This window comes from Astatotilapia calliptera, chromosome 16 (genome assembly GCF_964374335.1).
Source record: "Astatotilapia calliptera chromosome 16, fAstCal68.1, whole genome shotgun sequence".
Classification (NCBI taxonomy): domain Eukaryota; kingdom Metazoa; phylum Chordata; class Actinopteri; order Cichliformes; family Cichlidae; genus Astatotilapia; species Astatotilapia calliptera.
The window spans coordinates 34,903,928-34,918,822 of NC_137437.1; the positions used below are offsets into that span (position 1 = coordinate 34,903,928).

A 14,895-nucleotide genomic window follows, 5' to 3' on the forward strand; every position below is an offset into this window, starting at 1 on the left:
CAGCGTGCTAACAGCGTGCTGCATTAATTCTCCCCACTAAGATTAAAACTGAATTGTTCTTTGTTTGGAAAGATACATCAGGTGTGCTGTGGTTTTTGAAGCTTGTAATAAACAGGGCAGCATGGCCCCGGTTGTTGCATTATTCTTCACTGACGAAGTCTAATTGCCTCTTAAAATAATAAAATGTGTCATCCTGGGTTGTCCCGTGAGTGTTTGAGGTGGCGGGCTGAGCCGCATCACCCTGGCAGGGAATCTGCCGCTTGCGTATTGACATTCTTTTCCCATGAAACACTCGCTCGCCGATGCTTCGACCTGCTTGCACGGACTTGCGCGGCTGCCGTCGCTGCGTGCCGTATTGTGCATCTGTTTGTAGATGGATCGAGCCTTGAACAAAGAGGTTTTTGTCCCCTAAAGCGCACTTTAAGTTTCGTGGTGTTATGCATTCATTACAGGCAATCTTAGATCTTTGGCAGATCGGACCCTGATCGAGCCCCGTTTTGGTTTTGCTCTCACTCATCGTTTTCTCCTCTGTGCTGTGTCCTCTCTTGTTGCAGACCCTGGTAGGAGCGTGATGAGCGCGCGCTTCCGCTTGCCTGCTGGCAGATCCTACAATGTCCGGGCGACTGAGCTGGAGCGAGACAGGCAGCACACACAGGTTGTGTGCAACGTACTGCTGCTGGACAACACAGTCCAGGCCTTCAAAGTCAATGTAAGTAAACCCCCTTCAGTCCCAACCGCCTTGTTTCAATTGTGTGTGCGAGTTAAAAGCACATGGCAGAACATTACGTTTGTTTTTTGTTTGTTTTTCTTAGTGTTTTCTCAATAACACTGAAATTGTTCCCAGACAAAGACGTTAGGATGAAGACAGTGGTCTCGTCTGCTCTTTCTTTTTTTAGAATTGAAAACTTCCAGTATCAAACCCCTTCCCCTTTCTCTCAGACCAACTTTCCTACATACCTTTTTCCGTTACTGTGAATTTCCCCTCAAGCCCACCTCAGATTCATCTGAGAGTCGGTGGGGGAAAAAATCCCTTGTGTTTCGACACATCGGCAGACATTTAAAACGCAGCCCACTCTCTCTCTCTTTCTCTTGTGTTCTGATGATACTAATGGGTAGGGTTTCACTTGTCCCACTGGCTTCAGTTTGTTCCATTTCTGGCTTTGAGGTTTGATCTCAGCGGTTGATCAGTCGGTCTTTATCTCGCTTTACAAGCATTCGGTCTCACGCAGGCGAAGCTCGAGGGGAAAATAAAGCAGGGTGTCTGTAAGCGAGCGCGGTGCGTGCGCTTCAGACCAGGTGACGAGCCAGCTTGTGACTGATGTTACGGCCGTCTGTCTCGGCTCTCCGTCTGATCAAGCACCGTGACAGAGAGACACACAGTCAGTCGGGAAATTCCCTTTGAGTCACAGCGCAGTTCTTCTAATAACATCCTCTCAGACACATCACTTCCTGTTAGCGTTGAGATTTGTGTTTACTGAAAGAAAAGCACGAACGACAATATGAACATTATATCTGATGAGTGCTGATGTGATAATGAAGTCGTACTTTTTACTCTGTGCGTTAATCCACGCTACTTTGTAACTGCTCGTTCACTTCCTGTCAGTCTTGTCATGCAGATGAGTCTGAGCCACGTATGTAAAAGACCGTCTGTGTGTTCAAGCTTAGCCGAATGTGAGAACTTCAATGTAGTGTGAGCTCTGTCGGCCTCTCTGCCAGCTTCATTGATCAGGCCCCCGCAGCAGCAGTAACTTCCTGGAAGGACAAGCCATCCCGAGAGCAACAATACTTCTATTGATCCTCTCTGTGGCCGACTGGCCGTGACTCCGGCGGAGAGTGAAAATCCAGAAGCAGCCTCTTATTGTCATGGGAACCGTGGGGGCTGGTGGTGTGCGAGTGTGTGGGTTGGCTGTGGGAGGCACATGAGGGGCTTGTATTGATGATCGTATAGATGGAAAGCCGTAGGCTGAAATAATATCAGTGTAAAGTGTTATTCCAGATATTGTTGTAGCGCCGAGCGTAATTTAAATGTCATCTAAAGAAGGGTCGATGAAATTTCAAGCATCGAGCGCTTGGTTTCCATCATTTCTTGTCAGTTTTGTATTTGTTGCGCTTCAGTTTACGATGGAAAATTCAAGAAAAGCACCAACGATCAATGCGACGACTGTATTTTAGACAATAACTCCGCGAGGAGGTCAGGTATTCCGATTTACGTTCAGATATTTATTCTAACTTTTGTCTCTTAATTGCATTCATGCTGAGGCTTTTTTTTTTTTTTTTTTTTTTAATGATTACGTTTGAATTTGTAATTTTGAGTAACTGTGGAATTGCCCTGTTTTCACATTTAGTTTGAGGAAGAAGCCTCGTTAAATGTCAATGTGTCACACTTTCATAAATTAATGAACAACAGCCCCTGGACTTACAGTTTCTGCACAGTCAGAACATTTCAGACATTATCTCTGTAGTTCTCACCTACGTAATTGAGACTCACTTAAAAACTGCCTAGCAACAACACTCAGCTTACTTAATTTTCAGGAAGAAAAATATCAGATCGCCTCCTCCTTTTCCTTCCGGCTGTTCCATCCTGCACGCCTGCACGGTGCAGGTACCAAATTTCATATTCATAGTTTGCAACCCACTGCAGAAGTAGGAGAGACCTGCCAGAGGCATTCATCGCTGAGTAATAGCTACACCCATGTCGTCATCGGAAACACGATCACTAATAAAAGCAGTTTTATCTGCGTTCACCTTAAGTTCAGACTCGGTGTGGAAAATGAGGCAAAAACCCACAGCAACCATCAGTCACACCAGTCAGTCACCACTGCAGCGTTTAATAAAAAAGGAAAAATACAATGATATCACGCGTTATCCTCACATATGCGTGCTTGGAAAACCCACCTCCCCACATACAAAAGCAGGGTTAGCAGCATGGTCAATTCACAGGAAAGCAGAACCAAAGTAACCACAATACCCAACATGAATATTCAGCTGTCTGTAACAGCTATTTGGTAATCAGGCAGCTCTTAACAAAGACCCAAGTTACTGGGGTTTTTTCCCAGGCTCACAGTCAGTCTTTCGTTTGTCACACATGTATAGAAAGCACCACGTGTCCCAGTTTGCATCATTGAAATCACTACATTTGAGTATTTCATAAACAAAAATGTCTGTGATTAGGTAATATCCCTCTACTGCTGTACTACATACGGAGATCGATGAGTTGAAATGGCACTGGGATCATCTGCCCAGTAGAGAAAAGTACAATAACAAACTTAAAGTAGAAACCATCAAACTGCTTCTTTAAAAGAGCCAGCTGCTGCAAACAAGCTAATCAGAGCTACACGCTACTGTTGTTTTCTGTTTTATGTGTGTACCACAAGGGCAGTCCTGTGAACTAAATGTACTTAAACACACTAGTAAGCGGACCTGACTTCAATGTAACAGCAAAAGCTGAACTGGCGTTTGTCAATGAAGCGCCCGGCCCACTACAACTGATTTAAATGGCTTTAAATGGGGCTTATTGTGCTCACATTTCTCTTGGACATTCAGTATTAGCCCAACATTATTCCATACCATACCCACTTTATTTATAAAGCACTTTAAATGCAGGCACGACAGATACAAAGTGCTGTATGCACACAATAAAAACGATTATGAAATAAAAACGAGTAAGTGCTCACACTAGGTGGAATAATGGACAGGCTCCGCCCCCTCTGAGCTTGGATTTCTGTTTCTGTTGGTCAGAAACTTTGACATGGACTCTGCACATGCAGGCAGTGAAGCACCGCCACGACAGGTGTGCTTGTTCTTTTTATTTACGTGTTTCATTTTGAACCAGCTGCAGGCGTGACTGGAGTGTGCTTCTTTAACCCCAGACGTTCGTGTAGATCCATCGTTGAGCTCAGCTTGGTAACTGCGCTTTTCTTTTTTTTATTGGGATTTTAGAGGCCAAGCAGAGTTTTTGCCACCTCTCCCCTTTTTCAGTTATTGTATTTCTTTTTTCCTTTAATGGGACTCTATTGACTCAGTGTTTCTGTTTAAGAGATGCCCTTAAATTCCTTCTGAAGCGATTCCTGTTCTTTTATTAATGCGTCATTTTTGATTCCTGATCAGTTTTTCTCTGTGGAGCCAAAAAGATTCGATGAGCTTGGAGATTTTATTCTGATGGAGTGAACAACCACTCGTTCTCGACTTCTCACTTCCTCCGTGTGTTTTGGTTTTTGCAGCCAGCGACAGGACAGCAGAATTTGCATGTGTTGTTGTTGTAGTGCTGACAGTTTCATGGAGTTGGTTATGCTCGATGGTGAGAAAAATGAGAGCGTAACAGTAAACGGTTCGCTCCACCTCTGTGACTGGAAGAGCCAAAATAGTGAATGCAACCACGCTGCTTAGAAACCAGGGAGGTGTGAGGGAGGTGTCACACTGCATGTGTGGGCAGGATGTGCTATACGTGTGCGCTCTCGCATGTTTCTTGGCCTCAGCACGACGTCCTTTGTTTTAGGGCTGTTTAAAATCAATATTAGCAAAACAAGGCTGCCCACTAATTTTAAAATGAAGATCACTGTTTGCCCAGATGAGTTTTCACCTCCGTTGTAAGATAAGATAAGATAAGATAGAACTTTATTAATCCCTCGGGTGGGTTCCTCTGGGAAATTCGATTTCCAAAAAAAGCACAGCAACGACCGAAGTTACAGTTACAGAATTGTTATATATATACACACACACACACACACACACACACACACACACACACACACACACACACATAAATACAGAAGCAAATATAAATAAAATATACGAAGGGGATAAATAGAATAAATAGGAATAAAAAATAAAAATACAAGTGAATTGCACATTTCAAGTATTGAGTCTGTTGACTATTTACAAAAGTATTGCACAAAAGGTATTGCACAGTGAGGTGAAGAGGCACTACAGCTTAGTTGTTCCCCCCTCCTTTGTCCTCCTGTTTCCCCTCCCTCTCCCCTCCAGGGAGGAGTTAAACAGTCTGATGGCGTGTGGGACAAAGGAGTTTTTAAGTCTGTTAGTTCTTGTCTTGGGGAGAAGCAACCTGTCACTGAACAGACTCTTCTGGTTGTTTATGGCCGTGTGCAGAGGATGCCCAGCATTGTTCATAATGTCCATCAGTTTCTTTAGTGTCCTTTTCTCTGCCACTGTCACCAGAGTGTCCAGCTTCATGCCGACCACAGAGCTAGCCCTCCTGATCAGTTTCTCCAGCCTGGATGAGTCCTTCTTTGCTGTGCTGCTCCCCCAGCACACCACAGCATAGAAAAGTACTCCAGCAACCACATGTGCATCACATGCCGTCGTGCTTTTTGGCGTTGACTCGGTGTATTAAACGAGAGCTGGTGCTGCTCATTCAGCGAGGTGGACGGACGTGCAGAGATCACAGATCGGTCCCTCGGTTCTCATCCTGAAAGTCTGTGCTGAGTTTACTGGAAAAGGAAAACGGCTATAGATGTCAGCGCCTCCACCTTCACGTTGTTCCTTTCCTGCCTGGACAAGCTGCCTCATACTTCCTGAAATTCCGTCATTCTTTAACACACACACACACACACACACACACACACACACACACACACACACACACACACACACACACACACACACACACACACACACACACACACACACCCATCTTGTGGGGACATCTAATTGACATAATGCTTTCCCGAGCTTTTAGAATAGAATAGAATAATCCTTTAATTGTCCCAGAAGGGGAAATTTGGTTGTAACAGCAGCCAAAAAGACAGATATACAAACAAACAGTACACAGGAAGTGGTTACTATATACAGAGAGTATTGTACAGTTATTAAATTAAATAAAAATAGCTACAGATAAGAGGCAAAGCAGGTTGTAGTGCGAATCGGTTGATTAACTTATTGCAGTTACAGCGCAGATGTAAACATCTGTTTGTTGGGAGCAGTTCTGATTGTACAGTCTGACAGCTGCAGGGAGGAAGGACCTGCGGAAACGCTCCTTCATGCATCTAGGATGCAGCAGTCTGTCACTGAAGCAGCTCTGCAGCTTTACCCTAACCATGAAAGATGAATGCCTAACCCAACTGTAACCCGTCACTAAAACCACATTTGGAGTCTTAAAAATGCCTTCAAGCTCGTGGGGACTGGGATTCTGGTCCCCATAAATATAATAAACTTCCTATTTTTGGTCCCCACAAAGATATGAATACACGCTCATGCACACACACACACACATTGACACACTCAGTTGTTTCCTGTGGAAGGACTTCTATAAAAATGTCACATTTTTTGTTAACCTGTCATAAAACAGTGGAATTTCCCCCCGAGTGTTTGATGTTCGATGGTCTGCTCCCCTCCAACCCTGAAGATGAACCCCTCGGGGTGACAGACTTATCAGAGCATCTTTTTCCCCCCCTCTCTCTCGCGCTCTCTGCCCCTCCTCTGCTCTCAGCCAATCTCTTGTGCTCTGATTGCTCTCTATCACCATGTCTCCTTCCTCTCTCTTCATTCTCACGCACACAGACACTGTTTCAGTCCGCGGTGCGGGTGAAGGGCACAAAGAGGGTTTGTCTCACCCGCTCGCATCGTCAATCACTCCGTTTCTCTTCTTCCATGCTCCCTCTCTCTTTTCCTCTCAGTGACTTTCTCTCTTCTTACGTTTGCATTCTCTTTCTTTTCTTTGAAAGTCTTTCTGCATTTCTCTGCTCTTTCTGACTCGTCTATCCAGAATGTGGAGCTGCTGTTGCCATAGTCTGTGTAGCTTGTTGCGTAAAAGTCCAGAGGAAGCGTGTGTGTGTGTGTGTGTGTGTGTGTGTACACGCTGGTGCTAGTCTCTTCTGGTATTCTAAAAGCGTACGAGCCAAATGTGCGATTGCTGTGAGAGCAAACAGACATACATTGTTAAAAGTGAGCCAGGAATACACACAAAAGGCAAGCATGCCCGCTCACACACAGACACACACACAGGCGATGGGTTTCCTGGGATTGCAGTGTAAAAGTGCACAGAGGGCTCCCACATCGAGCTGAAAAGCTGCTTCGTACAAAGGAGAAGCGTACACACAGAGTTTCTCATGGAGGCAGCAGACACGTTTATCAAGAGTCTCCGAAGGAAAGTGTCACACGAGAGGCTAGCATCGCTAGCTTCCTCATTCTTTCGGTTAGCCGCTGTCAGCTGGCTGTAATCATCAGACTTTTCAGGCACTTGGGATTTCCACCAGATACTTTAAAGCAGCCAGAATTTAAAAACTGATTTTATATCATCCTAAAAAAATTAGTATATTTCAAAAGCCCTTCTAATGTATTTAAAGAGGCATTAATAGAGATTTAAAATGCCCCATTTTTCGAAATTTAAGGTGTGGTGATGATGGAAGGGAAATGTAAGAGCCTTGATGTTGATGAAGCGCTGCTCCCTTCATCTGTCGCCACAGCAGATCATCTGCATCCATCTCACCCCATCCCCAGCATCCTCTGTCCTCCTTCACTACGTCCATGAACCTCCTCTGAGCTCTTCCTCTTCTCTTCCTGTATTTTCTTCCCGTCTCCAAACCATGCATCACAGCCATCTTGTGCCTCCTGCTGCTCCCCAGACACTCGTCTCCTCCAGCTCCACTCTGCCTGTACTCTCTTGTTCACCACAGTTGCTTTGGATTGTTTCCTCCTCTCTCTAGTGCATACCTCCACCTCTTCAAGCTCCACCTGCTCCCGATGCACACTACAGATCAGTGTTGTCTGCACGCATCATAGTCCACAGAGACTCCTGCCCGACCTCATCTGTCAGCCTGTCCATCAACACTAAGAACACTTTGTTTGATTTTGAGGAAAACATGTTTCATTTGTTGGTTAACACATGAATTCAGGAAGAGACAAAATATGGATGAAGGACAGCCCACTTGTCTTCCATGTTTAGCCCATATTTCATATTAAAATCACAGAAAGCAGGGATGAGGTCCGCTTCGGTGACTCGAGCAGCTATCGGCTAAAACCAGGATGCGTCTGCCTGTTAGCAGATGAGTGATGGCAAAAATGATCATCCCTGCAGACTTGCGATGAAGGGTAAATGCATTATTGGTAGCAAAGCTGTTTCTAGAAACGTGTTTATCGGTGATGTCAATCTGGGCTCTTTAATATGGGAGGCAGCCTCGGGTGCGCTTTAGTGGAACAGCAGCCACAAAAGGGCCGTTTGACGCAGTGAAATATGAATTTGCTACTAGAGTAAACAGTTGTTTACCAGGTTTTAATGCATTATTAAACTGCAGATAAATATTTTTTAATTAAACCGCTCATGCTCGTTTCCAGCTCATGCTGCCTGATAACACTTTCTTATTTTTCTGATTGGTGGGCTTCTTATTAGGGGATATCCCTAATGTGGTCATCCTCTCTTCACGTCCTTATTTTAAACTTCTTCTAATAAGCAATGAGCACGTAACTCGACAAAGACAAGGAAAGCCTAACCGATCACCTTCGACAATGTTCTGACCAAATTGGCTTTGTCCACAGGTTTTCCTCTCTGCAGCGCTCCTCTTTTAAATGTAGCCATGTTGAATTTTTCATGTTCACCTGAGTGTGACTGGAAAGGCCAAAAAGTCACCAGTTCTCTCAGTACACCAGCAACTCACACATAACAAGGCTTTGACATTAGTAGATTGCACACATGCAAGTTGTCCTAGAGGGCTGCCATGTCAACATGTCAACTGTCAGCTAACATTGTGTCTGTTTGCCCCACACACACACAAACAGTGCGTTGTAAAACTGTGTCAGCAGGGCAAAGGGGAGTGTGTGTGTGTGTTCTCCCATGGGAGCTCTGATGGAGCCACACATTTGTGCCCTGCCTCCTCCTCCTCCTCTTAAAGTTGCAGCAGATCAGGTGTGACTTTCTGCCCCACTTGTGATCCCGTGGCTTCTCCTCTCACCCTCGCTGTTTTCTCAGGAAATGATGTGATATTAATGATGCGTTTGATAAGTGATTTCTCACATTTTACAGCCTTTTAATTGGCTCTCTGTGGACTCTGTGTTTAGGGAGAAATCCCCCCTTTCCTCTTCCTTAATCCTGATCAGAAACCATCTGTAAACGAAACCTGCTCACCGCTTCGCTTGAAACTGATGTTTATCTTGACGTCTCGTGGAAGCTCGAGTGCAGATGGGCAGTTTCTGTTTCTTGTTTTGTTTTTTTTAAACCTGTCAACATCAGTGACTCTCACATGAAACCTGTTTCCAGGAAGGTGAATCAAGGAGATCGTGTATACAACTTTTGTCTATCATTATATGTTGGTAGTAAATAAAGCTCAGCGTGGATGACCGTGTTTTCCTTTGTTCTCTGCAGAAGTCGGATAATGGCCAGGTGCTGCTGGATGCTGTCTTCAAGCACCTGGAGCTGACCGAGAGGGACTATTTTGGCCTGCACCTGACTGACGACTCATCAGATGCACCAGTTAGTATGACAGCTGTGTGTGTGTGTGTGTGTGTGTGTGTGTGTGTGTGAACTGTTTTCACTCAGGGATCGGCACTTCTGTGGAGCACTGATGGGCACTGAAACTATGCAACGTGTTGCTGGGTAAAGATCAGCAGCAAATTAAACTTTATCAGCCTAAAGTTTGAGTCTCGCAGGCCAATAGACTGATCCTCTGTGATCCTCCGTGCGCTCTGAACACCTGTGGTGAGTGGTTCCTAGCTGTCACTGTGTAACATTGATTGCAAAGAGGGCGCTGCACCAAAATCCTCCTCGCGATTGCTTTGATCGATTGCAGATTGCTGTGGCTGACTAGTCTTTAAAGACTAGCACTACAGAAGGTTTGCCTTCAAAGTAAAAGTTCACCTGACTGCTGCAACCAACACGTTTAAAAAGGTGCAAATTTCACTTTAACATTCAAATAGTCATGCAAAGTACAGTAACAGTTGCCATGACAACCCGATGACGACCTGATAACAGCCACAGAAATCACAAAAGAGTTTTTAGTGCAGCATCTTATGTCTCTTAGCAACCAATTTCACCTAGCGACTGCTAGCAGCCAATGACGGAATGCTCACTTTACCTTAGCAACCAGTCGTTGCCAGGAGGTTGCCGACCGGTCTCTGTGAAGCACGCCTGAGAGAAACCAGTATCAGTTTAATGGTGCTGTGTTTTTAGGGGATTTAATAGAATTACATTTGATCTTTAAAACACGACAGACCCGCCTCCTGCCGCCTTACTCGGTTAGCTAGTTTCATTATAGTTTGACTTTTTGGTAAGTTAGGTCACATGTGTTTACTAAAGAAGTGATTCATGTAAAGCAAATTTAAACTGTGCTGATCCTGTATTTTGTTGGGAAAGTTGGGAGTTGATAAGAGCTTGTTTAAGGGCCAGTGTGATGAAATTAAATCATGTCTGCCTGCGAGTAATGATCAGTGTGTGCGTGCGTGCGTGTGCGTGGCCACTGGTAAATAATTGAAGTTGTGTGTTCACACTTCATGGTGTCTCTAAGTGTCTCTCTATCAATATTTTACAGCGCTGGCTGGATCCCAATAAGCCCGTCAGGAAACAGTTAAAAAGTATGTGAAATCCTCCGCACACACCAGCTCAGCTAATTCACTTCATCCTGCAGCCAAACACGTTCACTCAAGTCAAACTTCATTACACGATTTTTATTATTAATTTTCTTCCCAGCTGGTTGAGGCTGCAGCGTGCAGCGTGGTCCCAGCAATGGTTAAAAATCCACTCTCCACCTGAGGCTGATGTCTCTCGTCCACGCTGCCATTTAAAATTCTGCCTGTGCTTTGAGCCGTTATTAAACTTAATTTCAACTCCGCTCTTGTTTTTAGTAACGAGTAATATAATATGTGACGTGTGGAACAATTAAGCTTGAGTGGAATCTGCAGTCCTCCTCCAGCGATGTTTGAACTGCGCTTCAACTTTATTTCATGTCGATTGGCTCATTGACAAAAAACACTGCAGCTCTGTTTCTTAAGCAGCATGAGCGTACGTGTGTGTTTTACACTTATTATTAATTATCCCATTATCTGCATCACTAAACAAAAATACACATGCATAATGTTTCCTAAAGAAGCCCCTGAATAGAGAGCACATGTTCATTTATATCACAGACTGACACTCTCCGATGAACATTTCTCCCCTCTAACTGCTCGTCTCTGTTTCTGCAGGAGGGTCTCCCCATAACTTAAGCTTCAGAGTCAAATTCTTTGTCACAGACCCCAATAAACTTCAGGAAGAATACACACGGTAAGAGTTTCTAACAACACGACAGGCTAAGAACAGCAGCAACCACTCGGTTTGTTAAACGCTGACATTAAAGTTCACTAACAGAGGAATAAAGGCTCAGTTGTAAACGAGATCCGCTCCTCACAATGAATGAAGTGTTTTTGTCATTTGACTGAGCGTCACAGAAAGTGCTAATCAAAGCAGAGCAACTCGAACTCGCTGTATTGATGTCGTTTCATTCAGAAACGGAGCAGTGATCTCTGCGAGCAGGAGCTTTGCAATGGAAATGATGTTTCTGTAGATTTGTTAGTTCTGCGTTCAGGGTCAGTCGTCAGTAATGGCATCAGCATCAACAAAACACACACCATCAGTAGCTCTTGTAGTAGCAGGTGTTTAAACACGCTAATGCAAAAAAAGTCAACTTTGATGCTCTGAAGTGTTTCAGTCTGAGCAGCAAAGAAAGAGATTTTCTTGGTCCAGAAGATTTAGGGACAGGTTTACGTGTTGGGACATCCCAAACTGGGGTTTGGCATTTAAAAAAACAAAACAAATAAAACGGAGTACTGTCTGATTGCTTGTAAAAGGTGGGAACTCTTGATGCTTGATGCTGAAATGAAGCGATCTTTGAGCGCTGTTTTGTCCCGTTTAGTAAATCTGACCTGGCTGCAGACCATTAAAGGGAAACACTGTGTGCAGTTTTTAATAGGAGAAAGATACCTGTACTGGTTGAGATGCTTTTTTTGAGCCACACACAGCAGGAAACATCAGTACAGTCCCGGAGTTCCCCCCCAAAAATGTCATTCTGTTAAGTGAATCTGTACAAAATATGTGACGTATGCGTTTAATCTTAAGTGAAGGAAATAAACAGTTGACGTTTTTTAAGGTCGCCCACATCGGTTTTTCTCTGATTCTTCAAAAATTCTGGCATGAAGAATAAAAAGATTTAAAAACAGTGACCCTAACCCCAAAAACAGCAAATTGATTCTCTGGATCTGAGCTGTATTTTCTCTCTTAATGCAGATCAAGAAATATTTTTAAAAAGCATCTTTTTCTAAGAGAAAATGTTCTGCAAATCCACTGTCTGCTTTGTGCACGTGCAGAGGAGCAATCGCAGCTCTGCAGAGATCGTTTCAGCCTCTCTGAGCCTTATCTCGGTTTTGCACAGAGCTTGTAAAAGTGAATAGAGAGCCTTGGATCTGACGTGCCCGTCTGATGCTTTGTACATTCAAGTCACGTTTAACAAGCACTCCTGACAGCAGTGTAGTACACAGAAAAACCTTAACAGTGTTCACGCTCAGGTTTGAAACCTAAACTATATATAGATATAGATATATACACACTTCACATCCATCCCGCAGAAGTTGTAACTGTGATAATGTTCCCACCAGGCCAGTGCTGTGTGCTCGTCCTTACATGACAGTATCACTGCAGCTGTGCTGGTGTTTCACTGATGACTTGTCCTGATGCTCTGTTCCTCCCCCTCAGGTACCAGTATTTTCTGCAGATCAAACAGGATATATTAACTGGAAGGTGAGTGTGTTGTTCTTTGTGTACACAGTGTTGCTGACTCAACTAGGTGGAGCATTCTGCCTCAGGCCAAATGCACTCATACAGGTGTGTTTACGGCATGAGAACCATTTATGCAGATATTTTTAACAAGCCTACACTTTAAAGGGCATTTCCCATGTTTTATTTTTGACCAGGGTAACTTTGCATGACTTACAGTTAATCCGTATTTTTATGTTACTGGGCCTTGGTGCAGCAGCGTAGGTCATCTGAAACAAGCCGCTTTAATTTTCCCCTCCCCTGTAAGCCGGGGGTGTCAAACATGTGGGTCGCGGAACAGGTACGGCCTGCCAAAGAGAATAGTTCGGCCCTCTGAAAGTCGTGAATTCATTATTAAATATTTGTAGATCAACACAAGCTCTTTAAATCATGAAGGATGTAAAAGTCGTGCTGTAGTTTAATTCCAAAAACACACAGAGGTAAAAATAAAAGTCACCTTGCGTTCATTTCGGGGCGTTTTCTCATTAAACGCTCATTAACCGTGAGAAATCGGCACAGGTGAGCATCCTCTTCTTCGTGGAGGGAAAACGAGGGCATTATTATGCGATGGTTGCATTTGTTCGACCCCATAGATCAGATGGCGTTGTGCGTGAGTGAAATCGAGGTTGACACCTCAGCAGCCTTCTGATTGTTGCACAGTGGGTCCTGCTTTAAAGCCAAGATGTGGGTGACTGGAGGAAATATGAGTTAATGCAGCGCACGTAGGCTCATTGGGCAGTCGTACAAGCACTCACGACACGCTCATTATCCTTTTTGTCAGTGAATATAAGGCTCGCTGCTTCCTCTTACTTGGTTCTTCACACAAACTCGAATAGATTTTTCCCCCTCCACATTTCTGTTGCTGTTATTGATGATAGCTAATCTCTGCTCTTTGAAATGAACTGTAATAACTTTTGTATTGATCCAAGGCTGAAACGTCTGTTTAATCTGTGTGAATGTGTGTGTGTGTGCGCGTCTTCCTTCGACTTCCAGATTGCCCTGTCCTCACAACACAGCCGCGCTGCTGGCTTCCTACGCCGTGCAATGTAAGTAGCGCTCCCTCGGTGCTCCAGTTCTACTTAATAATGGAAAGGCAATTCATTAGGACTGTCTTTAGCTGCACACGCTCTTAAATGTAATGACTGTGGTTGCCTGAGTGCATTTATAACTGCTGCTCTGAAGCCATTACATTTCAATTAAGCCACGTGCTGATATTTGATATTAACACCAGTGGTATAAATATTCGATGAGGTTGTGGCTTCTCTTTGCAAAAATGGCTGCTCATAAATAACATGCAGAGGTGAAAGTGGTGAGAAAGCCTGCTGCGACGGCGCTCCTCTGCAACGGCGCCAGCTCCGTCCGCTCTGAGACGCTGTGGGTGCATCAAACGGGGAGAATATATAAACTAGACTCTCAACATGAGATGTTTTACCTGAAGGTTTTTCTTTCTTCACCCTCTCCCATGATGTGCTGCCACAGTTCTAAAGCGTTTTTCTTTGTTATTGCGGTTCTGTGTCGTAGACTACTTTTAAGGAGATTTTCACTTTGCCGTGTGAGAGCATTTTAGGCTCTTTGAGCGTGTTTTTTGACGCCGTTGAGGCCCCATTTTAAAGAGGGCCTTAAATTAATTGAATTGTGACAAATACCAGATACTGGACAGGACACTGTGGCGATTTCATACCCGAGTTTCCTCATCTGAGAAACTGATGACCTTAAACCAGAAGCTGATGGTCGACGAGCTGCTGGAGACATGGAGGTTATATGGAAACCACAATGGAAACCGTCACCAGAGAAGCCGATGTCCATGTTTGTAACACTGCATGGCTCAGAGACACGGCCACTCAGTAAGAGCCTCAGAGCCCGGTTGGATGGATTTAACTCTGGAGCACCCAGAACAGTTCAGCAAGCCAACCAGGGAACACAGGAACGTCTGATATCTGCTTTGTGGTTTGGACATCTTCTACCTCTCGACCGTCCTACAAGGTGCTGCTGGATGGAAGCAACCGATGGATTCAACAGAACGTTGGCGTGGATCCTGTAGCTGCTCGGCCGTCACTCAGGAATGTCTTACGTGGAAACCTCTAGTGTCACGTGCCAATGTACTGTTGCAGCAGTTGTAACGGGTCAGCTTGGTGGTATTATATACAGCAAACACTTATTAGCAC

The 14,895-nt window shown here is 44.4% G+C and overlaps 1 protein-coding gene across 1 annotated transcript in view; it reads left to right on the forward strand.

The window, feature by feature from the left end:
- ptpn4a (protein tyrosine phosphatase non-receptor type 4a) overlaps positions 1–14,895 on the forward strand; it is a 67,669-nt gene that overhangs the window by 26,536 nt on the left and 26,238 nt on the right. The window contains exons 2-7 of the mRNA XM_026145418.2: positions 555–709; positions 9,314–9,421; positions 10,476–10,518; positions 11,128–11,206; positions 12,671–12,715; positions 13,724–13,776. Coding sequence (XP_026001203.1) covers positions 572–709; positions 9,314–9,421; positions 10,476–10,518; positions 11,128–11,206; positions 12,671–12,715; positions 13,724–13,776 — 466 coding nt within the window. The 5' untranslated portion in view covers positions 555–571. The remainder of the gene's footprint in view (positions 1–554; positions 710–9,313; positions 9,422–10,475; positions 10,519–11,127; positions 11,207–12,670; positions 12,716–13,723; positions 13,777–14,895) is intronic.